General features: G+C 38.3%; 3 protein-coding genes and 1 non-coding gene across 4 annotated transcripts; 3 read left to right on the forward strand and 1 right to left on the reverse strand.

Annotated features, from left to right (window-relative positions):
- Positions 1–55: 55 nt before the first annotated feature.
- On the reverse strand, positions 56–5,597 carry LOC108986586 (elongator complex protein 3). Its single transcript, XM_018959242.2, has 9 exons — positions 5,016–5,597; positions 4,201–4,270; positions 3,936–4,108; positions 2,282–2,456; positions 1,685–1,851; positions 1,239–1,458; positions 1,047–1,151; positions 501–653; positions 56–332 (listed from the first exon to the last, which is right to left on the reverse strand). The coding sequence occupies exons 1-9, from the start codon at positions 5,483–5,485 to the stop codon at positions 174–176; spliced, it is 1,692 nt and encodes a 563-aa protein (XP_018814787.1). The 5' UTR covers positions 5,486–5,597; the 3' UTR covers positions 56–173.
- Positions 5,598–7,366: 1,769 nt separating this feature from the next.
- Positions 7,367–21,115, forward strand: LOC108986582 (telomere length regulation protein TEL2 homolog). Its single transcript, XM_018959236.2, has 13 exons — positions 7,367–7,613; positions 8,152–8,180; positions 8,277–8,379; positions 9,121–9,292; positions 10,369–10,545; positions 10,798–10,958; positions 13,584–13,860; positions 15,066–15,280; positions 17,090–17,188; positions 17,281–17,810; positions 18,835–19,604; positions 19,925–20,123; positions 20,725–21,115. Exons 1-13 carry the CDS (start codon positions 7,445–7,447, stop codon positions 20,890–20,892), a joined length of 3,069 nt encoding a protein of 1,022 aa, XP_018814781.1. The 5' UTR covers positions 7,367–7,444; the 3' UTR covers positions 20,893–21,115.
- Positions 21,116–21,356: 241 nt separating this feature from the next.
- LOC108986583 (30S ribosomal protein S21, chloroplastic-like) lies at positions 21,357–22,983 on the forward strand. Its single transcript, XM_018959239.2, has 2 exons — positions 21,357–22,289; positions 22,655–22,983. Exons 1-2 carry the CDS (start codon positions 21,868–21,870, stop codon positions 22,767–22,769), a joined length of 537 nt encoding a protein of 178 aa, XP_018814784.1. The 5' UTR covers positions 21,357–21,867; the 3' UTR covers positions 22,770–22,983.
- Positions 22,984–24,091: 1,108 nt separating this feature from the next.
- On the forward strand, positions 24,092–24,221 carry LOC118349531. Its single transcript, XR_004802486.1, has one exon. It is a non-coding gene; the product is annotated as a U6atac minor spliceosomal RNA (small nuclear RNA).
- The last annotated feature ends 3,744 nt before the right edge of the window (positions 24,222–27,965 follow it).

The raw sequence follows: 27,965 nt of genomic DNA on the forward strand, positions 1-27,965 counted from the left end.
TACTTATGTAGGAAAAATACAAGTAGTTGTAGTTGAGAATGAAATCTCCTACTAATTAAAAGAAAAGTGTTGAACCTCTTGATAATTTCGAAGGATAATAATCAGACAAAATTTTAATACTAATTTCGAAAACAAGATACAAAATTGTGTTATATATCACAAGATAGATCTTATCAGTCAAGGGATTTCACCATGTAAGGCCCTTCAAGCTCATAGCCCAATTTCCTATAATAATGGCGGGTTCCTACACCTGAAATAACAGCTATTTTTGTTGATCTATGCTCCTTGCTTGCAATCCGCTCTGCCTCTTCCATCAAAAGTGTACCATATCCCTGTGCAGGGCATAAGGGAGAATGAGAAGTCGAGACAAGGCACACGCACATACAGCATACAAACTTATCCATGTTTAAAAATATCAAGCTTCAAATTACAATGGTATGAAGTGGCTTAATGTTATCCATTTTTACTAATAGTAAATGCACAGGCCTCTACTACATTACCTGGTGTTGTAGCTTCTCAGCATCCCGCCCATGAACTGGAACAGCAGTACCATAAACATGGAGTTCACGGACAATAGAGCACTTGCCCATGAGTTCTGGGCAAGAAGTGTTCCTGCCACATTTTCGCAAACGCAACAACCCAACAAGTATATCCTGTGCCCAGCCAGTGAATGAAAAAACAAGGGAACATTATGTCTCAGCAATCACAAGCTGCTTCAACAAGATCATATTAATAGCAACCAAGCCCACACAATACATAGGATTATTTATCTAGAAGTCACTATCATACATTACAGAAATGTCGAGTTGTGTAATCCACCTATAGCTGCTAAAGCAAAGACCAAATCAGTCATTGTAGGCATTACAATCATTAACGAGTTTAAATTCATATCATATCCTAGTAACGAGCCATACTTGCACATGACAGGCATAAAATGACGTTAGTATTCGATATGGGAAATGTTAATAGGCATGCATTAATGCGTGCGCGTACACACATACACACACATATATATGTGAGAGAGAGGAGAGATATGTTTCAAATACCTGGCGTGTATCTTCATACGACAGAAATGTTTCCCAACCTTCATTGGCCATGTAATCACGACGAACAAGTTCCACTTCTTCTGGCTTAATTTTGTTGTGAATATCCTAAAATCATCACATGTTTTATAATTATTTAATTTTTTTTGCAGTTCATTGCACATAGCGTTCACATATAATTATTTGTCCACTTACTTGGATCCCAGCTTCTCGTGTTCGAACATCACGGCATTTCAAACCCAAGTCATCCATCCTAGCTAACGCCAGCTCCCTCAGATTTCCTTTCTCAACACCAGAGGTAACCAGAGGCATGGGAATATCCCGCTGAACTCTATAAACACGTGTCCACGGGGGTACCATGGCTAGGATCCTCGCTACAATGTCTACAAGTTGCTCAGGAGGATAATTTCTATACCTGCAATTGGAGTTGAATAATTTAAATTTCCCAACAAATAAAACATGACAGACTACGAGATTATGAAAAACAATTTTCTTTTGAGAGAAAGGATGGAGTCTTGAGACATTGATTTTAGACCTAATATCAGGATATGGCATAGCTCCAGTTGGCTCCGTCTCTAAATGACCCATGCCCCAAAAGAAGGGTTTGGGGGATGGAAACACAATGAACGAGAACATCATACCTGCCAGTTTTCCAGAGCTCATAAAGCCCAGTTCCACGAATTACGAGAGTGGGATAAATTTTAAGCCCATCTGCTCTGAATAAAGGGCTCTCAAAGAACTCTCGAAAACTTTCCAAATCCCTCTCAACCCCCACATTTGGAAGATCAGGCATCATGTGTGCAACAACCTAAACAAAAAATATGCAAATTAAAAGACAGAAAACAACATGAAAAGGGGCTGGGTTACTCTTGAAAATGTATGATTAGCTAGTTATTTTTTGTTCTATAACATTTCCCCTTAAATTACCCAATGTGCACTTGTGGTAAACTCATTTCCAAGGGCCTGTGCACCCCTGGGATTAGTCGGGATGCTTTTCCCGGATGCCCAATGCCAATAAAAATAAATAAATTTCAGGACAAAAGAGATTATTGTATGGAACTTGCTCTACATAGCAAACAAAATGGTGAGAGTGCCACCAGGGGAGCTAGAAAAAAGGTAATGCACTTCTTGCATGCTATATCAAGAAAGAGCACGACACTTTTCAGAAAATATGTACAAGAAGACGCTTGTCAGCCGCTGATCATATAGAGTCTGAACTAAGATCACTTATAGCACACCTTGAAACCAGCATCCTTTGCCAGGCAAAAACAATCAGCAACAGCAGCAACCGTATGTCCTCTATTTGTGTCACGAGCTACATCCTCATATGTGCTTTGGACTCCAATCTCCAATCGCGTACAACCATATGAAAGCATTTGCCGCAAGTGGGGTCCAAGGCAATAATCTGGCCTCCTGACAGATTTAACAAGGGTAGAAGACAATCATTCTTTTTAATCAATGATATGAGACATCGAAAGCTTCTTGGAAATAAAACCAAAGTCTTCATTTTTATGATTACCAAGATGCATGAACATTCTGACACACTTAAATTGTATTTGAAAAAGAATGTGCAAAGTCATTTCTCAAACAGATATTAAGCCAATTGTCTCCCCCATTCTGTTTTAACGTGCAACATGAAAGAACCCAACATACATGGTTACCAGGAGATAGATCAGTTTGAGCACCCATTCCACCATTTTTTTAATGGATACCTATTCCACCAATAATGAGAAAATAGATTACTATATAGGTGCAGACTGATATAAATCTTCACGCCACAATTGGTCCAAAGTTTGTTCTTCGAGTTTAGAGGCTAGTGAAGGTAGGCAAACTTTGGCCTACTTAATTTAATAAGTACCGTCATTCAATAACTTGATTCAAAGATTGGTCCAAAGTTTGTTCTTCGAGTTTAGAGGGTAGTGAAGGTGAGATTGGTCCAAAGTTTGCCTACATAAGTGAGATTGGTACAATTGGTCCAAAGTTTGACTAGCTTTACTGTGTGAGATTGTGGAATGAAGTCTTTGCTTGGATGATATTAGCTTGGGTGACACCGAGACGGGTAATAGACCTCCTAGCTTCTTGGAGAGACATTTGGGGTAACTCTCAGATCGCATCGATATGGAAGATGGTCCAAATATGTTTATGGTGGTGTATTTGGAGGGAGAGGAATGACATAAGTTTTGAAGATCAAGAGTGGTTAATGGATGAGCTTAGAAACTTATTTTTCAATAACTTACTCCATTGGTCGATTGTAATTGATTTTCATGGCATGACTTTTCACGAATTCCTTGTATCACTAAACTAGCACACTTAGGCATTGCTCTTGTATATATATTTTTTTTGATAAGTGCATTACTCTTGTATATGTCCCGTATATTTGGGCTCTTGCCTATTCTTATGATCAATAAAATCTTGTTAACCAATCAAAAACTATTTTCTTCATCTTTTTACTTTTTTTTTTTTCCTTTTCCTATGTAGTTGGGCGGTACCCTTATTGCTTATTAACAAAAATAACTTGTCAAAATTAACACAACCATCGGATTGAGAGATTTTTCCCTTGCCCTAGGTGCACTTGTGGAAAACTCCTTGCCGAGGGCCTGTGTATCCCCGGGATTAGTCGAGATGCTATTCTCAAACACCCAGTGCCAATAAAAAAAAAATTGTTTACATTAAGCAAATCATTTGGGAATCAATGAAAACTGAACATAACAAAAGCTACCCTCAGCATGGGAGTGAGAGCCTCACGGATTTGCAGATCAAACAACACATGCCAGAACATTGTTTGGATCAACCGAATCAATTAGGAATCAATGAAAACTGAACATAACAAAAGCTACATTCAGCATGCGAGAGAAACAATTTTCATATCAAACAACACATACAGTAACTTACGTTTCAATGGTCATGCCGATACACTTTGTGGCACCATGCTCAGAGTATGCAACTGCCTCTTCAACATTCACAGAGGTGTGTCCTGATAAAGCATCATGTAGATTCCTTATAAAGTAATCGCGGTAATCTGCTGGCAGTGACATGAAAGTGCCGCCCATCAAGATGAACTCAACCTGCAGAAATATAGACATTACTTATAAGAGTATTATCACCTTTCAGTTAGTATAGGTGTAAAAATTAACTTTCTAATCAGTACAGGCCAAACCTTATCTACACTGTGACCCAAACGCTTGAGCTGATCTATTCTGCTCCTAGCCTGGACATATGGGTTATATCTGTAACCGCAAAGGTTGAAAGTATAAACCATTGTCACTACAAGATCTATTTGACTACTTGATATTATAAAGAATATTATCTCAAAAAGAAATAAGCAATGAAGACTACAAATGCATGCTAACCATAACTGGATTTAGATCCAACCAAATTCTAACTGAATTTGGCACCAGCAAGATCCAGAACCTCTGCCGCTATAATATGATCAGGTCATCACACCCGTAAAGAGTCATCAACAGCTTCAAAAAATTAATTTTTCCCATGTCCCCATTAATCCCACTTAATGATACTTTCTAATTGTTTGAGAATTACTTCGCCTACACATAAATCTTGAAACTCTTATGTGTTAGGTCAGTTTTCTTCTGAGTTGAATTTTTAGTTGACTTTTTGCTGAGCCAAAACAGACGTTGTCATTGCCAAGTCAGCGTCTAACTTCCCTTTTGTAAAACATTTGTTAGATATAGAAGTTCTCTTAAGGTTTTCCATATGGTATAATGTCACTAGCAAAATACCGAGCTATATGCATGAGTAGAACCACAAGTTCAGGAGTCTCACAACTTATATAATCACCAAAATAATATACTAATATGTTGGGTTCAAGACCCATTCGGCGTGGGTGCAACTTAGTGCGCCACATAACTAATGCTAGCATAGTTTATAAAGGCGCACAGGTTTACCAAAGTTCCGTTTCAACAAAAGCAGTTATAAAAAGAACTCAAAAAACGAATAAGAAATTGAAAACCCTACCTTGCCCTAATTGCGCGCATACTAGTGGGCTCGTATCCAGTATATGACTGAGTGCTATACTCGAAGTCCGAGTCGGGCCCTCCGGGGCAGTACACGCAGATATTACCGGTGGTGGCGATGTGGGGACACCGGTGGGGCTTCGACATGACGGCCACAACGGCAATCCCCGAGGCGGTCCGGACCGGCTTGGCTCGGAGCTTGGGGAGCAGGGACTCGCGGTCCGACTCGGGCAGCGCGGCAATCATCTCAACGAGCTTCGGGGCGCGCGAGAGGCCGTACTTACGGCACGCGGCGGACTTGAGAGCGTTGAGGTCGACGTTCTGTCCCTTGCGGGAGAGGTCCACCATGGAGTTGACGATCTCGGCGATGGCCCGGACCCGGGCCTCCTCTTCAGTAATTCCGTAGGCTTCGAAGCCGCCCCGACCCGGTCGGGGAACCTTTCTGGACTCGGCTACCGCTGTGGTTGCCATAGCTCCAGAGAGAGGTGGAGCGCGCGCAGTCCCCTTACCAGAGAGAAACAAAGTGAAAAGAAGAAACGCAAGTTCGCAACCCCACTGAGACAGTGAGAACAAACCGTACCGTGTCTGAGCGATTTTTATTACCCGAGCTTTCCTTAACCTATTACGTCTACAATTCGATCTCGTCCGTACTCTCTTTATTTCTTAAAATTATTTTTATTTTCAAGTTAATTATTTTTATTTTCTTTCATTTTTTATATTATTATTTTAAATTTTCAAACTAAGGAATTCGGAGTCAGCACAATTGCAAATGAGTATCAACAAATTCACAGTTTGCAATAGGGCACAACAAATTCACAACAATTTTTTTTACAACACTTCTTAAATTTATTTATTGGATTGTTTAAGATTGAATTTGAATATTGAGCTGAGCTCAATTTTTTATGAATAATAGTGAGTTGAGTAATGAATGAAGTTATGTGAGGTTCATCTAAACTGAATTTAAAGTGTGTTTGGATGTTAATATGAGTTTAGTACTTTTTATAGAAAGTTGAAAAAAAGTTATAGATTTCACATATAAAAATATGTTAAGTTGAAAAATATTGTGGATTCTACGTGTAATGAATTTAATAATGTGAGAGTTGAATGTTTAGATATTAGACTCGATTTAAAATTAGATTGATCTCAACTAAGTCTTATAATCAAACGCAGACTAAAATTACCATTTAAGATTAGGGGTGTAAATTCAAACCGGAAAACCGGATCGAACCGGTCCGGTCTGGAACCGGTTCCGGGATTTTTTGGACCGGACCGAACCGGACCGGACCGGACCCGTTGATTAAAAAAAATAAAAAATAATATTTTTTTATATAAGTTTTATACAAAATATTTTTTATATATTAAATATTAATATATATAAGTTTTATATATAATGTATAATTATAAATTTTTATGTGAAATTTTATATATAACATATATATTCATATATGAAATAATTTCTTATTATAATTTATAAATTATTACATAAAATGTTAATACTAAATCATTAAAAGTTTATAACTAATACTAATATATAACTTATAACTATATCAATAGTCTAATATATTAATAAAAGTATAAAATAGTTTTTTTTAAATCAAATTTTTTTTTTTATAAACAAATTTTTAATGACAAATTGTGAAATTTACATTTTAAAAAAATCAGAAAACCGGACCGGATCGGAAACCGATAAAACCGGAAGTACCGGTTTAGGAGGGTAACCGGTGCGTAATCGGTTTTGAAAAATACAAAACCGATACATACCGGTTCGGTCCTAGATTTTATCCAAAACCGGACCGGACCGGACCGATTACACTCCTATTTAAGATTATTCACTATTTGAATCTCTCAAGACTTATTGAATCTTTAATTTTTTGGTTTAAACATCTATTTTGTTATTTAAAAGAAAAACTTTAATTATAAAAAACATATTTTTCACTTGTTAATTTTTAATATGCTAACAATTATAAAATTTAAAATTCAAGATTTTAATTTTAAAAGAAAATTGGCAAAACGAGTTAAGTATAATTATAAATTTATAAAATTACTCTGATTTATTTTGTACTTCAAGTTTTATTTGAATTCAGATATGAATTAAGATGAATTGAAATAATTTTAGATAAATTAAAATAAAATATTATTTTAAAATTCTTAAAAATTAAATTATTTATTATAGTTTATATAAAAATTAAAAAAATTATAATAATGAGATGAGATGAGTTGAAATGAATTACAAAATTAAAACGGGCGTTAGAAGAAATAAATTATCTTACTTATTTTTATTGATGAAATGTTTGCTTAAAAAATAAAAACTAAAATTTCGTTTTTAGTTTGCTCTTTGCGTATTGCGTTTGCTCTATAGTATAATAAAATTTCGATTCTGGAAAGTCTCGTTCATCGTCGTCTTGCAGCATAAGAGAAACCGAATCGTTAATGGAGGTCGCTTCAAAGAGAAGGAGAGAACTCGAAGCTGCTGTGCTCGACAAGGTCGGGGAAGTCATCTCTGCCGTAAGGAGCGCCCAGCGTGTCGACCAAGTCATTTGCGCGCTTCACTCCCTCGCTGTCCTTCTCTTCCCTCTTGATTATTCCTCTCTTCTCTCAGGTCAGGTCACCCCGACCGCTCACGTATCCATTTACAGCTTCGTTTTATTTTTTCGTAGGATTCCTGCAGGCAAACAAACTGAAATTTCCTGAACTTCTCAACTTCTCCTCGCTTTAACCGTATCTAATTCGACTATTTGCATTAGAAGGATGGTACATTTTCGTGGAAATAGAATCAGACAAAATTAACTGTGTTTGTTTCAGTGGTAAACTGAATAAGGAACTGGGATGGATTAATAGCAATCTGGTGAATGGTTAAGGATTTAGGCCTCGTTTGGTTACACATGAGATGAAAATGGGATGAAAGTTGAAAGTTCAATAAAATATTGTTAGAATTTAATTTTTGTTTTGGGATTTGAAAAAATTGAATTATTTATTATATTTTGTGTGAGAATTTGAAAAAGTTATAATGATTAAAAGAGATGATATAGTTTGTGTAACCAATGCGGCCTAATCTTTTACTGATTTTGTTTCAGTTTTGCTTTAATGTTAAATTCATGCGAAGTTGGCTAATTTTTATGTATCTTCTGGAATTGCAGGTAGTATTGACCAGCGCTATAGAGATCAGGTCTGAGCAATTTGATATGGAAATTTCAAGTTGTGCGTTGTGATCATTTTATTGAAACTTCCGTTCTTCACATTTTTTCCCTCGTAATGTGTGCAGGTCCTTAGTGCCAAGGTTCCTTCAGAAGAGGAGAGGTGGGAGTGGTGGCAGGCATTCTACCACGGTGCTGCATATCCGACATTGGCACGGGTTCTGTTGCTTGGTAATGTGTTTGCATCACATTTATATTGACTCGTACTTATATCATCATTAGGGTGCAAGTGTGGTTGTCTTTCTATCTTTGGCTATACAATATACTTTGTGACTTTGTGCAAACATATATTTTTTTGATAAGTGACTTTGTGCAAACATATATTTTTTTGATAAGTGACTTTGTGCTAACATAAATATTTTTTATAAGCAACTTTGTGTAAATAATAAAGCCCATGAAATTATAAATTGAGCTACACAAAATATATATTGGGGAAAGTGGGATATTTAGCTTTTTTTCCTCTGTTGGAATATGGAAAAGATTGTCTTTTCGATTATCCTGGAAAAGAATAATTGGAAAGTTCCTGAGAAATCATGATGTATCTATGATATCTGGCATTTCTGGCTTCCCATTCTAGCCAATAGTTTTAGAACTTTGTCAAGTTCCACGTTGGGCAAAGAAACACTCACAAGTTGCGAAGAGTTGTGCTACTCAAGTCCTTGGATGCCATCATTACTTATAAAAAAAAAAAAAAAGTCCTTGGATGCCATCATCATCCTGAACTAGAAGGTTTCTATAACTCAAGATTCTAACTTATTATTATTTTCTAGGATTAAATTGTATTTGACTTTTACATTTGTGCTTGATGAGGATTTGACATTCTTTTTGCTATTTAGGTCTGTGTTCTCCTTGTCTTGGGAGTCTTATGATGCATGCCCCTTATTTCTTTATACGGATTGCTGTTGCATGCAGATGTTGCTTCCAATTGGCTAGCTTGTTTCCCCCTTTCAGCACGTGTACATGTCTATGATGTTTTCTTTGTTCGTGGGCTTTCCAGTGAGGTTGTTCAGACCTTGGTTCCTTGTCTACAGCAGAATGCAAGTGATGGCCATGATATTAATTATGTCCTCTCAAATACTGAAAGGTATATGGTGGATACATGCTTACATTTCACAGTTGTTGAGACTGCAGTTATCTTCCTCCTTAAAATTCCGTTGTTTTTACAGACAGCTTTTGCAGTTCAGGTTGCCATGCTTGATTAGAAAATTGATTAGAATCCACTTTTCGTGGTTGTTGCTAATCAATATGAAGTTAGTGGAAGAATCCTGAGGTTTTGTTGGTTGTGGAAATTTACTGTCTCCACCATGCATAGAAGGCTTTGTAAAACTGCAGTTTAAAATTGTATATCATGCTATTTTAACTCTGCATCTATTGTTATTACCAGTTTCAATCCATTTGCAAATGAAGAATCATGGCCATATTAAGAACTTGATATAGATCTAGCATGTTAAGTGTGTTCCAGTGGAATTTTCTAGGACCTATGACTCCCAGTTGGTGCCCTGGGGAAAGCACCCATATATAGTTTATACACATATTTCTCTATGTTTTGAGGACGTGCTCTTGTTTTATTTGATACATCCATGATATTGTAACGCCCCAATGGAAGGCCCAAACCACATGATTTATACTCCAAAAGGACTAGTCAATGATACAATTAGAGCCCCATTGGAACCTTATAAAGAGCAATAACTTCTCATTCCCAAGCAATGTGGGATCCCATACACCACCTACCCTTATCCATATCATATGCATTTGTAACGCCCCAATGGAAGACCCAAACCACATTACCTATGCTCCAAAAGGACTAGTCAATGATACAATTGGAATCCCATTGGAATCTTATAAAGAGCAAGAACTTCTCATTCCCAAGCAATGTGGGATCCCATACACCACCTACCCTTATCCATATCATATGGGGTATCACAGATATGGTCAGTGGTACTAATCACTTATGTGGATGCCATACAATAGCGTTCAAGATAGTAATATAAGCACCAAACTTTTAGGACTTTATGTAGCCATGGAATTTTGCAATAGAATTTTCAAAGAAAAGGGCTGTCTAATGATCACATTATCCGTTCAGCTAGTTTTTGTGTTGTAACATGAGACATTATACCAAACTAATTGTCAGTCTGTTTACATTTTGCGTGATTATGACAGACTACTTGTACACTGCTTGCTGGAAAATGATGGGGTACTCCAGATGGCTAGAGAATTTTGCCGGTCTGAGGATTCTATAAGTGAATGGACTAAGCCAACTGTAGCTAGGCTTGCACAGATGGTTGCATCCATTCCTGATAAAGCACGATTAAGAGCCCCAGTTTCACTTTCCTCACAGTATCCTTATTTTTTTTTTGCTGGATATCTCTTGGGCTCAAGTATTAGTAATTTATGCGCTCAAATGCATTTGTTCTTTTGCAAGTTGAATTTAAAATTACTAATATATTTGAATCTTTTTGTATTTGCTTTCTTATTTCTACTAATCTTATATTGGAAAAGATTAGCCATTTTGCGTCCATAATTAAATTGCATCAAATTTCTGTCTCACTGCCCTTTGCTTATTGTTTATTCTTGACAAGAATCCTATAGTTTGTTCTTCAAGCAGATTACCATTCAACTTCTTTCGCTAGCAGAAAAAAGGGACGAGAAAGTACTGGATAAAGTATCTTTCTTCAGTAAAAGTGACGTTGATGATGCTTTGCAATTTGTTGGGGAAACATTTTCTCGCATTTGTAGACGTGGATCTGCAGGTAGCTTAAATATCTTTAAATGATAAAATATGATATCCGTGTGTTTGCGTGTACGAGCAGAGCATGCATGCACGTGCATCTTGACGTGCATGTGAATGTGTGCATGCACTTGTGGGTGAGTGTGTGTGTGTGTTTGTGTGCATGAGTGGGTGGGTGTGTGTGCGCGCATACAAGTGAGAAGCAAGATTTCTGTTTCAACATATTGCAGTGCACATGATTGCACACTAATAGAAATAATGGAGTTGTAACACCCAAGTCCCACTTTGGGAATATGAATAGCCCAAATGTATTGGATAAGTGATGAAGGTAGTCGTGGGTGCTACTTATCAAAAAAGAAAAAGGTAGTCATGGGTGCTAAGTCCCATATTGGCTACTTACTAGGTCAAGCTGGACTTTATAATTTATTTTAGGGAAGCTTCAAATTGACTTTTCTTTTTTGGGCAATAGCGCAAATGTGACTAGCACTTTCCCTAGATTATTACATGAGTATTACTCCTTTTAATTATCATGGTAAAAGTTTCACTATTTAATTTTTTAGTAAACTACTTATCAAAAATTTTTCAGTGATCCAAAGGAGTTGGCCCAAGTGGTGAAGGGTTTGGTCTTGGGGTATCACTCCCTTCAGGTCCAAGGTTCAACATCTCATGGGTGCAAACAATCCTTTGGAGCAACACTCTCTGGTGAAAAGTCAACGATTTAACCAGTTCCGTGTAGGGAAACTTCCAAGGGTGTGGTGCACGGGACTGAGGTTTACTTTGCAGGGGTGGGTCCGAAGGGCCCTGCCTTGGAGAGGTTTCCCGACATAAAAAAAAGAAAAAAGAAAAGTAAACTAAAAGTTTTGTTAATTCAGACTTGATTAAATTGAGTCCTATCTTATTATGAAATCTCAGTTTAGGGTCTGTCTGGGAACACAACTATTCTAAGATATTCTTGAACTACTTCACTACTATTCACAAACTATTTCATTACTATGCACAAATCATCTGAGATACTCAAGGGCCCATTTGGGTGGTAAGGTGATCTTAGGTGAGCTTAGGTACTTTTGGAAATTAGACTATACTCAGCATCCAAACACACACAAGTCAACCCAATTGAAGTGATCTCAAATGTTTTTCGTCACTATTTATGACATGACAAATCACTGACCAATCGAAGAGGGAAGAGAAAATGAAATTTACTTGGCACCCGACCTCTCTCTCTTTCCCTTCACACAAATCCCTTAGTCCCCAAATCCTCTGTATGCTCCTCCCACCATGCCCTCTCCTATGCATCAACAGCAGTAGAAGCCTCTCTCTCTCTCGGCACCCCACCCTTTCTCTCTTTCCCGTCACACGTTCATGCCCTTCTTCCCCAACTTCTGGAAGCTCATCTGCACAGTGCCTTCTTTGTTCTTCAACGGCAGCACTAGGCTGTAAGCCATTCCGTCATCCTCTCTTGAAAATTATCAAGCTCCACTGATCATCAAAGCTACCTCCGTTGACTGGATATGCAAACACAATAAAAAACCCAAATCTTCAATCTTATGAATAACAAAGATATCCACACCAAAATTAACAACAAAGAATGAAGCATGGACAGGGAAACGAGGAACAACAACAGTTGGGACTTGGGTGTTTTTTATTTTTTTTATAGGAGGTTTCCACATTTTGCTCTAGAGAAGCCATTGGCTACAGCCTCGTACCAAAAAACAAAAAAAACAAAAAAAGAGGAAAAAAAAAAAAAAAATCGGCAGGGGAGAGAGTCAGGGGTATGGGATATGGGAAATTGGGAATTGGGAAAACCTTTGTAAAAAATTTCCATTTAATATTTTTAAATGAGAATGTTGTCTTCATAATTTTTTAATATTTTTGGAAAATTCGAATTAAATAAATTTGGAGACAAAAAATGTGGGAAATTAATTTTTAAATGCATTGGGAGAATTCCATTATAATATTTGTTATTTATTGGTAAAACATATAAATAAAATAATTATTCCATCACTACAACAACAAACCAATTATTGATGGGATCCACCACTTTTCAACTTCCTATACAAAGTTAAACATATTTCAACTTACTTCATATATCTAATTACATCCAAACACATCTCAATAGAACCCACAAAACCCTCTCAAACATCTTCACTCACTACTATTTACAGATAAATTCAGATCATCTGAGATACGCTTAGCATCCACACGGAGCCTAAGTATAGCTGACTAAATCACATGGACAAGTCGTTACTGGAAGAAGTTTTGACGTTGGGTGTATTTAAGGACAATCTATGGAAATATTTAGGCCTGTCTATATGAACTTTGCTTCTTTTAATGGAAGAAACTACCTACTTTACATAATAAAATGCTGCTGGAAAAGGCTGGGACACGTTAAGTCTGTAGGTTGTCTATCACACGTTTCTACTCTTGTCAGGTAATGCCATCAATATCCTTAGCTGGTAACTGTCTCTTAGTCACACCAACTGATTATACTAGAGTCCCTGAGGGGCTGTCCTACTCTAAAAAAACATTTCTCTTTTTGGTTGATTTGCTTTTGGGTTTAATTAAGCTTCTCCTATAATTTTCCATTCCATCTTGCTCAGCCGGTAGGATTAAATTTACAACCAAAGTTTCAACTTTCTTTTTATTGCAGATGTGCTTTTAAGTGAAATATCCCCCCGGATTCTCAGGCATGTTCAGAGCCTTTTATCGTCAGATATTGATTCAGCTGTTATTGATGTATTTGAGGCACACCCTGGTTCTCAGTTTTGGTTGAAGATGATTGAAGCTATCAAGGATGTGTATGCTGTGGAAAGAATTTCTGAGCAGCTTCTGCATCATTTAGTAACTGAACATGCGAGTGATGTTGAAGCCTACTGGATTTTGTGGCTTTTGTTTCATCGAACAATTAGACATCAAACATCAGTGAGGTCATTGACCATTCTTCGTAGTTAATTTATTTGGTCCTGTAGAGCTGGTACAACCCAATCTCTCGGCATGGCATTTTTAATATCTAGAATTTGAAAACAGTACCCATCTGGCCTAGTAGTCAAAGGGCGTGTTTGGGAGGAGGTGTAGACTTGAACATTCTAGGTTTCGTTTCACATTAGGAGTTCCTTGGATTACCTTATACATGGTTCTTGCAGGTTGAATCATGTATCCGGGGCTTACTTCCTAGGTGTCGGTCCAAAGGTTCCTACTTTGGCAAGGTTCCACAAAAAAAAGGAATTTAAAAGGAGTGAAAACCGATTTTTTCTTCACATGAAATGTACTGCATTGTAGCATGGAGTAATAGCATTTTGTTATTATCTAGATTTGTAATGCTGTGATCTAGGCCAATGTATATTTGAGAGTCCCACCATAGAAAGCTACCTCCTTGTTTTGATTTTGATATTTGAAAGAATGTGTTGTGAGTCAAGAGTGTTTTGATATAATAGGAAGAATCTATTTCCTTTTCTCCATTTGGTCCTTTGACTACATGGCTTGTCTGCAATTATGTTATTTGTACACATCAGCATGATGTTGCCTAACGTTATGGAGGCAGGGTTTTTTTTTTTTTTTTGGGTAACTGAAGTGGGCATGAATAGAAAAAAAATTGAAACTGGGTGTTGGCACATGGGTAACCCTAAAAAACTTTGCCATCAGCTACATGGTTTATATTATTTGTCATTTAAGGTTTTAGTGTATTCAACATTTGCACATTGAGCAATTATGTTTAGGTTCTATACGAGAGAAACTTCGAGTGCATGTTAATAACTGAGGTAACTTTGGGTGTTTTTGTTCCACAACAGTGAAAACATGAAATTTTTTTGTGCATATTTTGTAGTCAATAAAGGTAGATGCATATTGGTGTTGAAATGTTGCCATGCATAGGTGGATGCCAGTCAATTGGGAAATGTGTTAAAATATCGTTGATTTCATGAATTAGTGTTTAAGCTTGGATATTATAAAATTCTCTAGTAAGTGTTCTATCCTGAATTAACTCATCATACAGACACAACATTCATGCATTCTTTCGTTAAATGAGATAGTGACTCTCTCTCTCTCTCTCTCATGGAATGAGTGCATTGTTTCTGAAAATACAAACTGTCTTGTTTATCCGACTCCAGATCTAATATTTGTAGTATTTTTTCAGGTCCATGTTTGTTGACAAATTTGTACTCTGGAAAACATTTCCTATCTGTTGCCTGCGATGGATCCTTCAATTTGCTGTTCTAGAGTGCCCACCAGATTCTAATTCACTAACAAAAGGTCATAGTATAAGTGGACTTGTGGACACTTTGCAGCGTCTGCTAGCAGTCTGGTCTAAAAAGGAGTTTGTGCAATCAGCCTCGATGGAGCAACAAACTTGTATCCTTTGTCCCTCTCACTCAAAACTTTTTCACTTTTCTATTGGTACAAATTTGTGTAATAGGACTTCTGTAACGCTCTAATGGAAGACCCAAGTCACATGACCTATACTTCAAAAGAACTAGTCAATGATACAATTGGAGCCCCATTGGAACCTTATAAAGAGCAAGAACTTTTTATTTTCAAGTAATGTGAGATCTCATATACCACCTACCATTATCCTTATCATATGGGGTATTACAATCTCCCCCCTTAAATTCCCAACATCCTCGTCGAGTCAGTCCGTCATAGGTGGCATGACTCAAATCCCACATTTTTGGTTGGGATAGGCTCTGTTACCATTTATAACGTCCCAATGGAAGGCCCAAACCACATGGCCTAACTCTAAAAAGACTAGTCAATGATATAATTGGAATCCCATTGGAACCTTATAAAGAGCAAGAACTTCTCGTTTCCAAATAATGTGGGATCTCATACATCACATACCCTTATCCTTATTATATGGGGTATCGCAATCTCCCCCCTTAAATTCCCAACATCCTTGTCGGGCCAGTCCGTCATTGGTGGCATGGCTCAAGTCCCATATTTCTGGTTGGGATAAGCTTTGCTACCATTTATAACGTCCCAATGGAAGGGCCAAACCACATGGCCTAACTTCAAAAAGACTAGTCAATGATACAATTGGAGCCTCATTGGAACTTTATAAAGAGTAAGAACTTCTCATTCCTAAGCAATGTGGGATCTTATACACCACCTAACTTTATCCTTATTATATGGAGTGGAGTATCACAATCTACTCCCCTTAAATTCTCCATATGATAATGATAAAGGTAGGTGGTGTGCGAGATCCCACATTGCTTGAGAATGAGAAGTTCTTGCTCTTTATAATGTTCCAATGGGACTCCAATTGTATCATTGACTAGTCTTTTGAGAGTATAGACTATGTGGTTTGGGCTTTTCATTGGAGTGTTACAAATTGTATTAGAGCCAATCCCAACAGAAATGTGGGACTTGAGCCGTGCCACTTACAAATGATGGGCCCGACGAGGACGTTGAGAATTTAAGGGGGGGAGATTGTGATACCCCATATGATAAGAATAACGGTAGGTGGTGTATGAGATCCTACATTGCTCGGGAAGGAAAAGTTCTTGCTCTTTATAATGTTCCAATGAGATTCCAATTGTATCATTGACTAGTTCTTTTGGAGAATAGACTATGTGGTTTGGGCACTGTTTTAAGTACCGTACCGGCCATTGGTCCGATACAAGTATTACATATATTTCATATCGGCCCAAATATCGGCTGTACTGGACTATATTTTGGCCTGTACTGACTTGTATTTCTGCCCGTACCGGCCGATATTTCGGCCTTAAATTTTTTTTTTTCATTTTTCAAACTACAAGTACATTTTTTGACCCCCAATTCAGACTAGACTATTTATAATTTATATATATGTATTTATATATAATTTATTCATATATAGACTATTATTTTGGAATATAATTTATATATATATATAATTTATTCATATATCGACTATCTCGAAACGGTACACAAAACGGTACCGGTACCGAAATATTTCGTTCCAGTGTCTTGACCGGTACGACGTCCGGTACAGTATTCAAAACATTGGGTTTGGACCTTCCATTGGAGCGTTACAACTTCTAAATTTGAACATTAATTAGAAGGAACATTTATCATACCTTTATTCAATTTGATTGTTCTGTAACACACCCTGTCACATTACAGGAATCTTCATCTTTTATTAGACATCCGTTTCAAATTCTGTTGCCCCTTAATTTAATTTAGATGTTTCTGCTGCCGTGGGCCTTTCCCTGGAGAAGATGTCTAAAGAGGAACTGGATGAGACTAAAGATGTGATGCACTTGATTCTTCAAGGAGTTAGCTGTAGATGCTTGTTCCTCATTCTATCTTTTGTGTGCCCTGCAGTGTGACTTGCTGGTATTCCTCCTCTTACATGTTGTTTTTATTGCTGGCAGGTAGGCTGGAGAGCCCTAATCATTTAGTTCGCAAAATGGCTAGCGGCGTGGCTTTAGTGTTCTCTAAAGTAATTGACCCAAAAAATCCTTTATACCTTGATGATAGCTGCAGTAGTGACATTATTGACTGGGAGTTTGGGTTGGCTACCCCTGACAAAGGAAATCTAGATACTTCAGATTGCACAGAAAAAGATGTTCTGAAAAGTAAAGCATCTATCTTGGCACCAGAAAGTGACTTCAACCATACAGCCAACAGAGGGATGAGCAACAATGTGAAGAGTAAAACCAAGAAGTTATCGGAATTTAAGATTGCTGATCCAGATGAGATCATTGATCCTGTGACACTGAATAATGAACCAGTCTCTGATATAGACGATGATGATGATAATGCGAGTGAGAATTCTGAATCCTCGAGTGACTCATCTTTACAGCCGTATGACTTGTCAGATGACGACACAGATCTTAAAAGAAAATTTTCACAGTTGGTTGATGTAGTTGGGGCACTACGGAAATCTGATGATGCTGATGGGGTAAAACATTTAAGTTCATTAGTCATTTTTTCTCAAAAGATTCTTTTGAGTAAATTTTTTAAAATTCAGTTGTGGTCTCCGATAGATCCACATTCCTATGCAATTTGCAGTTTTTTTGGGGGGTGGGGGTTAAAATTTCTCATTTACTAATCATTTCTAGGGGTGGCAATATGTTACACGACCTGTTAACCCACATGACACAAAATTAATGAGTTTGGGTCTGATGTTTACTGGTTCGGATAAAAACGGATTGACCCGTTATGACCCGATTCACATTAATGGGTCACTAACGGGTTAACCCACTTAACTTGTTAGTGACCAGTTTAGACCCATTAAATTTTTTACTCAAAATTACAATGATATCTTTTTTAACCTAAAAACAAAAATATCCTTACCCTATATCATATTTCCTAACTCTCTCTTAGACCTTCACTCTCACTCAGTTCTTAGTTGAGTCAATTCTCATGAGTCACGACTGCCTCCCACACTACACTTCCTCTGGATTGTAATTTTGGGCTTATGTAGTTAGTTTTATATTTTTTGGAGATGTTGTGATTTTAACTTTTATGTGAAATTATGTTAATCAGATCAAATGAATTATTTGGGTCAATTCAACCCATTTACATAAATGGGTTGACACGGGTCAAAATGGGCTGTCATGTCGATATATTTTTAATTAATTTATAATAGGTCAAAACGGGTCGTATCGTGTCAATCCGTTATTTTAATGGGTCGTGATAGGGTTTGGAAATCTGACCCGTTAAGCTTAACTAGTCGTATTCGGGTTGACCCATATCATATAATGTACACAACTTGACACGACATAAACACAATCCGTTAACATGATTTGCCACCCATCCATTTCTCCCTCATCCTATAAGAGATTTTAATAGAGTTAATTTACCAAGTGGTAGCAGTTACCTAGAGCAGTAGGTTTTGGTGCATTCTTCTTGGGTGTGCAACCTATTACTTACAAGCTGAAGTTGTTTTCTTGATAGTTATTTGCTCCTATTCTATATTGCAGGTGGAGAGGGCTCTTGATGTTGCTGAAAATCTTGTGCGTGCATCACCTGATGAACTTAGGCATGTAGCTAGTGATCTAGTAAGAACTCTTGTACAGGTTCGTTGCTCTGACTTAGCTGTTGAAGGGGAGGAAGAATCAGCCGAAGACAAGAGGCAGAGAGCATTAGTTGCCTTGCTTGTCACATGTCCATTTGAATCTCTAGATACTCTAAACAAACTATTATATTCTCCAAATGTAGATATCAGCCAGCGCATTATGATTCTTGATGTCATGACTGATGCAGCTCAGGAACTTGCTAATGCTAAAACTGTGAAACCTAAACATCGGACAGGGTCACTCATAACAAGCATTTCAGAGAGTCAACCATGGTTCTTGCCCAGTGGCTCAGGGCCTCCTGGAGCTACTTCCTGGAAAGAGATCTCAGACACGGGAACTTTACTGAACTGGTCGAGTCGTTATGAGAGGGAACTTCCCTCGAAATCAGGTCAGATCAAGAGAGGGAAGACACGCCGATGGAGCCTAAGATCATCAAGTGTACAAGAAAACCAGATGGAATGGTCCCATAATAAGTTTCCTGTGCATGCAGCAGCCTTTATGCTTCCTGCCATGCAAGGCTTTGATAAGAAAAGGCATGGTGTTGACTTGCTTGATAGGGATTTTGTTGTCCTTGGGAAACTCATCTATATGCTTGGTGTTTGTATGAAATGTGCAGCCATGCACCCAGAAGCATCTGCATTGGCTCCCCCTCTTCTAGACTTGTTAAGATCGAGGTACTTGAACTAAAAGAACCAGCTTTCAATATGTCTTAATGATACGATGCAAACCTAGAGAATGATCTAATAAGAGATGGTAAATAACTAACGGTTGGGTAGAAATGTCTATTTGATCTGGTGCTTGAGCATGCATATGTGTTTCTGTTTATACAAGTGACTTAGAAGTCACAATTGGGAGATTGAATTGTGGCTCATTGTAATTATTTCATAGCAGGTTCACTTTTTTTATTTTGTGTATCAGATTACTTGTGTAACCATTGGTGGGAAGGCATGCTTTTTTCATCTGTCCCTGAAGCTATGGTGTTAACATTTTGCAGGGAGGTAAGTCATCACAAGGAAGCATATGTTAGAAGAGCTGTTCTCTTTGCTGCCTCGTGCATATTGGTAGCACTTCATCCCTCTTACGTAGCATCTTCCTTGGTTGAAGGAAATCTTGAAGTTTCTAAAGGGCTTGAATGGGTTCGCATATGGGCCCTTCATGTAGTTGAGTCAGACACAGACAGAGAGTGCTATACGGTAAGCAATAAAAGGCTCAGAATTCATCCTTACTTCTTCATATTCAGATTGATGTCTCTGAAGCTATCTAAATAGCAAAATATAGAGGAATATGCTAAATTGAATATTGTGAAAATGAACCCTGCAAAAATCATTTCTTCATTTTCTAAAGACTGGCTGGGGATGTAATGTCCAGCAGATTTGTCGAATACCATTATGTTCATGAATTTAATGCTTCATGAATCTCCCATCCTAACTTAGATCTCTATTTAGATGCTCTTATTTGTCCATGATGATTTTGGGTTACCGATTATGAAGATTAAAGAATTCGTTTCTGTTGAGTTTGGTACATTTTCTGGACAATGCATATGCAATTCTGCCGTGAAATCTTAATGAATTTTGGCTCAAATTCACTGTGGGTACTGAGGAAAAAACATCATGGCAATCCTGCAACTATAATACAAACTATAATACAAGTAGTAGTTGTATTATAGGTCTTTCTTTTCTTGCTGATATCATCCCCCCACCGCCCATTTTTTGTTTCCTTCTCATTGCATTTGCTATGAAATTGTTCAAAATTATTTTTCAAGCCCAATTGACCAATTGTGTACGTTTATCTCAGATGGCTATGACATGTCTCCAACTACATTCTGAGATGGCCTTCCAAGCTTCCCGAGCACTAGAATCAGTAGAAACTACGTTCAAGACAAGGAGCGTTGGTCTCCCTTCCAATCTATCCCAGGGGACAATCAAAATCCCCACTCACAAGGGAAATATTGATTTTGTTTAAAGAAATTATATTTGCAGTTTTAAGATATACAAGTCTCTTGCATTTCTTTTAAAAAAAGTAAGTATATATGAGAATTACATGAGAATTTTATTTTTTTAATAGCGAACTCTACTTTTTTTTACAGAAAGTGTGCACTCCAAAATATCTAGAATTATTGGTTTGTTTATATTACACTGTAAGCTCTTTTTGTACAATCCCAATGCTTTAATTCTAGGCTCTTTATAACTTTTTCGTGCCTTCTTTTCCTAGGCAGATGCCCGTCTTTGCACATGTTGATCGATCTATAAGTGGCAGACTTGCATCTTTATTATTGACAAATGAGTTTTATAGCACCTACATCTTATATTTCTAAAATAGATCAATTTCAAGCACTCTAAACGTTGAGATTACTTCACAAGACATCTTTATTAAAAATATGAGCAAGAACAAAGTGTTACAGCTCGGCCTGTAATGCTTCTATGCTTCTCTTCTGGAAGAGAATGTTCATCATTCTGTTCAAAATTTCTGGCGCGCACCAGACACTGCTGGTGGGACATCAACCGCCATGTTTCTTGATGCATTGACTGATGCACGGGCTGCCATGTTCGTCCCTAACGTGGAGCTAGCAAAGCTAGAGCGCATATATATATATAGAGAGAGAGAGAGAGAGACTTCGTCCTATATACATACCAAGAGTTCCTATTCGAATCATTAGCAAAAATGAAGGATTCCATTCTCCCAAATAAATTTTTGCTATAGGAAATGCAGACCCTCCAAAATTCTCAACTCCATTTGGCTTCGTGGAAATCTGATCCAGTGATTGAACCTACAAACTTCTACTTCTGTACTGGGATCTCGTTGCGAGTTTCTGTGTTTTTCTTCTTAAATGTTTTTTTATTATTATTTGGGTTGGACCCCACTGGCACACCATCTTTGTAAAGAAGAGTCTGGTTCTCGTGTTCTCCGAAGGTCGTCATCGACCCATAACCCATAGCCATGGCTGCCGCGTCTCTCCAACTCCAACGCTTATTCTCCATCCTCTTTCCCTCGAAACCACCAACCACTACCGCACGACCACCGGGTCTCCATCTTCCCAAGAAGCCCACATCTGGGTGGGTCCCCCTAGTGGCCACCCGGGACCCCACAATTTCCGCTCCTCCTTCAACCTACGATTACGACGTCATCCCCACGCTGTACCCTGCACTCGCGCACTCGAACACCCTTTTCTTCAAATCTTCGTACAACGTCCAAATCATAGTGGGTGAGAACGAGCCCGAAGAGATATTGCTGTACCGGTTCAGGAGGGAGGTCTTGAAGGCCGGCGTGATCCAAGAGTGTAAATGGAGGAGGTTTTTTGAGAACACGCAGGACAAGAAGAAGAGGAAGGCACGTCAGGCTGCCAGAAGGAACCGAAAGAGGTTCTTTCCCCCTTTCAATTTATATATATTTTTTTAGTGTAATTGCAATCTATTTGAATGCAAGCTTTGTCGTTTATTCCTTGAGCGATGGAGTATCAAATTCATGATATCGCAAGAGTTAAAAACAGAGCAGAACAGAACAGCATTCCACTTGGTGCAATTAAAACAGAGCAAGCCTCGGTTTGCCTCGGTTTATTGCTATTGAGAACCTATTCTGTGTGATGATCTTGGCTTGTATATATGTTGGTCTTTTAGCACTGCAGCATCAACTACCAAATTATTCATTTTTTTTGTCACAAACCAGTCCTGTATTTTGGAAGTATTCTGTTTCTATATCTCTTCTAATATGCCATACTCAATGTCAGGCGCCCACAACCAAGAGATCTGATGCAGGCTAAACAGGAAACCCCTAGGAAGAAAAAGAACGAGGAAGAAGATGATAACTGGGAAGATTATGAAGTAAATCTTCCATACTGTTGATGCCATATGACAATGAAGAATGAAGTTTTCGAAGAGGCTTTGGTTTTTGACTCCATTAATGTTCAGGAGAGTGCTTTTGTGAAGCTGCTTGTAGTTCAACCTGTTGTTGTGTAGACTTTTATATTGTATTTAGCTGTCTATTTGGGGAAAATTTTTATTTGAAAGCCAATATGGAGGACACACATTCTACATCAATGACATAATATGGATTTGTAAGAGAAATTTAAAATCTTGAATCTCGTAAATCAAATATTGTCACATCAATAGTATGGATGATGTGTCCTTTTTTTTATTTTTTCTTTTTATGTCGGGAACCTCTTCAAGACAGGGCCATTCGGACTCACCCATATAGAGTAAACCCCGGTCCCATACACTGCACTCTCAAAAATTTTCTTATACGGAACTGGTTAAATCGCTAGTTTTTCACCAGGAGGTGTGGCCTTAATGGATTGTTTGCGCCTATGAAGTGTTGAACCTTGAACCTTAAAGAGAGTGATACCCTAAGACCAAGATCTTCACCACTTGAGCCAACCCCTTGAGATTACTCTTATATTTGTTTAAGCTGCCTTGGATTTCCCATTTCAAGTGAATCCAGCAATAGCATGCACGGTGTTCTGGTTTTTGATTGCAAGCTCTCACCAAAGTGGCAGGAGATAAAGAGGCTCCAGTGACTCGTAAATAAATGGGTATTTCAAACAATAAAATCCAGTCCTATCTCTATGGAAAAGAAACAAGACATGAAATAAAGTTCCACGCATTGGCAAGAAACAAAATGTTAAGCAGTCAAGTTAATGGAAAAACCTACCAGCAAATAATAGGATCAAAAACATATTTCTGTGCTTCCTCTTAATCCATGTTAGCACCTTGTCTTTATAGGGTGGTTTCAAATACGAGGCAAACCATAAGCAGTCAAGGTAAGCAAAGGAGGTCCTCTCATCTTCTGAAAAGCTCCCCCCATAAGTTCCTATACATGTCAGACGTACACTTTTATTCAGAACACAGGCAAGACATTTGACTCAGTTGTTCTCATCGCAAATCAAGTGAGATTATGACTCACCCAAGGTGAGATTCAAAAGCTCCACTATCTAGCTTCTTCTGCTTTGAGATAGCATTCTTAGGCGCTTAACTCTCCTATTTAATTGCTGACGCTGAGGAAAGCGAACTAAAACCCATGGATAACTTAATGCAAAACTACTACTTTTGTCTTCGGCTTCTTCTTTAGTCATCTTTTCATGCAAAGACATAGCATGCTCTGATATTTGATGACCTACAACCTCTGTCAAAGCGAAACAAGTTCATTCATCAGAACTTTATTAATCATGGTGTTCGTAGAAAGGAGAGATGGTTGGCATCTGCCCTGATAGGGACAGCAACAACCTTCGGGCTTACCTGTTACCACACATACGGTTAAGGCTTCCCAACTTCTATGGTGGATCTTATGCCCAATTTTTTACTTATAAAAAAGACTTCATTAATCATGAATCATGACACAACACCAGTCTTCTATAAGTATGACAAAAACATTAAAGCACCGGCTAAGTTTCTTTGATTAGTTTGGTTCCTACGAATATATTCATTATATCAATATTTTAATTAGCTTAAATTAGTTAGCAAGATTTTCTACTAGCCAATAATTTCCTTTTGAATAAAAGTGTGTCGATCAAGTCAAATAATTGCCACATGGTTGTTTCTCTTGTAAGGGTTTCTCAAATAACAGCCCAATGTATGGTGAATATATTGTCAAAAAAAGTTAATTCCCTCAAAATATTTTCATCTTGTATGTAAATTGGGAGGTCCAGCCACCTCGAAATAGCCATCCCCTTACTCTTCTTCTCAGCCCATTCAAAAATTGGTTCAAAAACTTTTAACACCACCGAGTCCATATCAGTATGAGTTGTATGAGTCTAACTTACTTAACATAGCATCTGAAGATACATGTCCATATCTTATATCACAAGATTATATATGTGGGACTCTCATCATATCACAGGATGCCATATCAATTCTAATTGATGCTTATTTAAGCCATTTTAATTACATGGCATATTATGATAGGATGAGAGTACCACGTCAAGTACGGGAATACCTATAAATTTTTCGTATCACTGACCAAAGTGATAGTATTAGAATTGGAGAGGATAAAAAGGTCCATCCCAAGAGTCTAAGGCCCCATGGGCCAAAGGATGCCTATCGGCCTGGCAAAGCGAAGATAATAGCCTTTGATGAGCTCATTCCACAAATAAGAGGTCTGTTCAGCTTGGCCCAAGAGTAATGAGACTTCAACAAAAGCGGCTAGGGGTGACGTGCGCCAACTTGTCAGCCTCCTTGAATCATCCCTAGCATTTGGTTACCTGGAAGTGTGTAGAAGAAGCTATAACCACCATTCCCTTGGGAAAAGGAAGGTGGGTGCCACCAAAACGGGCCAAGGGCACGCAAGCTCCTCAAGTCCCTAGAAAACAGCTGCTAGGAAATGTGTGGAAGAGGTAACCATGACTCATATACTGCAGAAAGAAAGGTGGGCGCCGTAGCAGATTGAGAAGCAACCGAAATGATGGCCATGAAGCAGAAGCTGTAGGGATGTGTGTTGAAAGGGCAATCATGGCTCTCTCTGCGAAAAGAGAGAGATGGGACTCTTCAGCCCAGATTGAGAGGGCGCTGAGGCATAAGTCAGAGTTCAATGCCTCATTAATCATTTCCTCCAAGGTATCATGCCCCCTAACTGATTCACATGCACAAAGCATAGGGCACAACAGGACAGCTCCTTGGGAATGGAAACAACACCACCCCAAACCTAGTATAAAAGCCCACTCAAGGTATGTTCAAACTCACAAAATTGGAGGGCAAAGAAAACACTTCCTAAAAATGAAACTAACTTAAGCATTGAAGAGTCCTAACCACCCCGGGCTCTTTTTTATATTTGTATGTTTGCAAATCCCTTGATCCACCCTCAATTGTCTGAGGAGACCTCCTGGTACATACGAAACACGTTCGAAACAATAACAGTGGTTAGACTTCATGAGACGTTGCCAATACAAATTTGCATAAGGCGGATATTTTAATTAATACTTTGCTTGGTACATAGCAAAAGAAAAAACGAAAGAGGCTATTGAAAAATCTACTTCAATTCAATGTAAGACTCGTATCATCTAACAATATTGCACAATCAACCAAGCATGCTTTTATGTTCTCACTTCTCATACTACACTATGTTATATGCAGGATTTGAATGTATAATGCAAACAATTCACTCACTGGAAATTAACATATGAAGACTTACAAACTTAAATAAAAGACCCAAATGACAGTTATCAATAACTAACCATTAACCCAACAACGAATGTGGCCCAACATGACCCATAACAAACAAATAACTGAATTGATTTAGTCTAATAAGAGTTGCAGCTTAGCCCATGTAACGCCCCAATGGAAGGCCCAAGCCACATGGCCTATACTCCAAAAGGACTAGTCAATGATACAATTGGAGTCATATTAGAACCTTATAAAGAGCAAAAACTTCTCATTCCCAATTAATGTGAGATTCCATACACTACATACTCTTATCCATATCGTATGGGGTATCACAATCTACCCCCTTAAATTCCCAACGTCCTCGTTGGGCCTGTCCATTGTAAGTGGCACGACTCAAGTCCCACATTTATGGTTGAGGAAGTCTTTGATACCATTTGTAACGCCCCAATGGAAGGCCCAAACCACATGGCCTATACTCCAAAATGACTAGTCAATGATACAATTGGAGCCATATTAGAACCTTATAAAGAGCAAGAACTTCCCTTCCCAAGCAATGTGGGATCCCATACGCCATCTACTCTTATCCATATCATATGGGGTATCACAATCATTTGTAATGCCCCAATAGAAGACCCAAACCACATGGCCTATACTCCAAAAGGACTTAGTCAATGATATAATTGGAGCCCCATTGGAATCTTATAAAGAGCAAGAACTTCTCATTCCCAAGCAATGTAGAATCTCATACACTACCTACCCTTATCCATATCGTATGTGGTATCACAATCTACCTTCCTTAAATTCCCGACTTTCTCGTCAGGCCTGCCCATTGTAGGTGGCAGACTCAAGTTCCATATTTCTAGTTGGGATAGGCTCTGATACCATTTGTAATGCCCCAATGGAAGGCTCAAACCACATGGCCTATACTCCATAAGGACTAGTCAATGATACAATTGGAACCCCATTAGAACCTTATAAAAAGCAAGAACTTCTCATTCCCAAGCAATGTGGGATCTTATACACCACCTATTATGATACATCATATGATATGGATAAGAGTAGGTAGTATATGAGATCTCACATTGCTTGAGAATGAGAAGTTCTTGCTCTTTATAAGGTTCCAATGGGGATCCAATTGTATCATTGACTAGTCTTTATGGAGTATAGGTCATGCGGTTTTGGTCGATTTGGGTCTTCCATTGGGGCGTTACAAATGGTATCAGAGCCTATCCCAATAAGAAATGTGGAACTTGAGCCATGCCACCTACAATAGATAGGCCCGACGAGTACGTTGAGAATTTAAGGGGGGTAGATTGTGATACCTCATATGATATGGATAAGGGTAGGTGGTGTATGAGATTCCACATTGCTTGGGAAGAAGAAGTTCTTGCTCTTTATAAGGTTCCAATGAGACTCCAATTGTATCATTGACTAGTCCTTTTGGAGTATGGCCAGACTAGTCCTTTTGGAGTATAGGCCATATGGATTGGGCCTTCCATTGGGGCGTTATAGCTTACGACTCAGAACAAAAGACCTATAAGGCCCTTAAAGACAAACTAATTACAAGGCATATAAAAGCAACATTACGAAACTCTAATTCATAACCCTAGCCTTTAGACATTCTTCCTCCCATTTCGGTGCACCTAACATACTCTCCTCATTCAGAAGATCTTGCCTGCAAGATCACGGTAGCACCGTTGCAGCTCACTGAGGTCCTCCCATGTGGCGTCCTCTGCAGTGGCCCCCTTCCATTGTCCAGTAGTTCGGCTCCAGCTTGGTGCCCTCTCTTCACAAGTCTCCTCTGTAAAATGACCTCTAGCTTTGGTGCAAGGGTTCCTTCAGGGGTTACCTGAGGGAGAAGAGGTATCGGCTGAACCTTATGCCCTATGTGTTTCTTGAGGCAAGAAACATGGAATGTTGGGAAAATCTGGGATCCTTAAGGAAGAT

This window comes from Juglans regia, chromosome 9 (assembly GCF_001411555.2).
Source record: "Juglans regia cultivar Chandler chromosome 9, Walnut 2.0, whole genome shotgun sequence".
Taxonomy (NCBI): Eukaryota; Viridiplantae; Streptophyta; class Magnoliopsida; order Fagales; family Juglandaceae; genus Juglans; species Juglans regia.

Coding starts and splice junctions, on each gene's coding strand:
- LOC108986586 (XM_018959242.2), bottom strand. CDS start 5,485: ATGGCAACCACAGCGGTAGCCGAGTCCAGAAAGGTTCCCCGACCGGGT. Junction 4,271..5,015: donor ATGCGCGCAATTAGGGCAAG/GTAGGGTTTTCA, acceptor TTGCGGTTACAG/ATATAACCCATATGTCCAGG. Junction 1,459..1,684: donor GAGCTCTGGAAAACTGGCAG/GTATGATGTTCT, acceptor CTCCAATTGCAG/GTATAGAAATTATCCTCCTG.
- LOC108986582 (XM_018959236.2), top strand. CDS start 7,445: ATGGAGGTCGCTTCAAAGAGAAGGAGAGAACTCGAAGCTGCTGTGCTC. Junction 13,861..15,065: donor AGACATCAAACATCAGTGAG/GTCATTGACCAT, acceptor GTATTTTTTCAG/GTCCATGTTTGTTGACAAAT. Junction 20,124..20,724: donor CAGACAGAGAGTGCTATACG/GTAAGCAATAAA, acceptor CGTTTATCTCAG/ATGGCTATGACATGTCTCCA.
- LOC108986583 (XM_018959239.2), top strand. CDS start 21,868: ATGGCTGCCGCGTCTCTCCAACTCCAACGCTTATTCTCCATCCTCTTT. Junction 22,290..22,654: donor GCCAGAAGGAACCGAAAGAG/GTTCTTTCCCCC, acceptor ACTCAATGTCAG/GCGCCCACAACCAAGAGATC.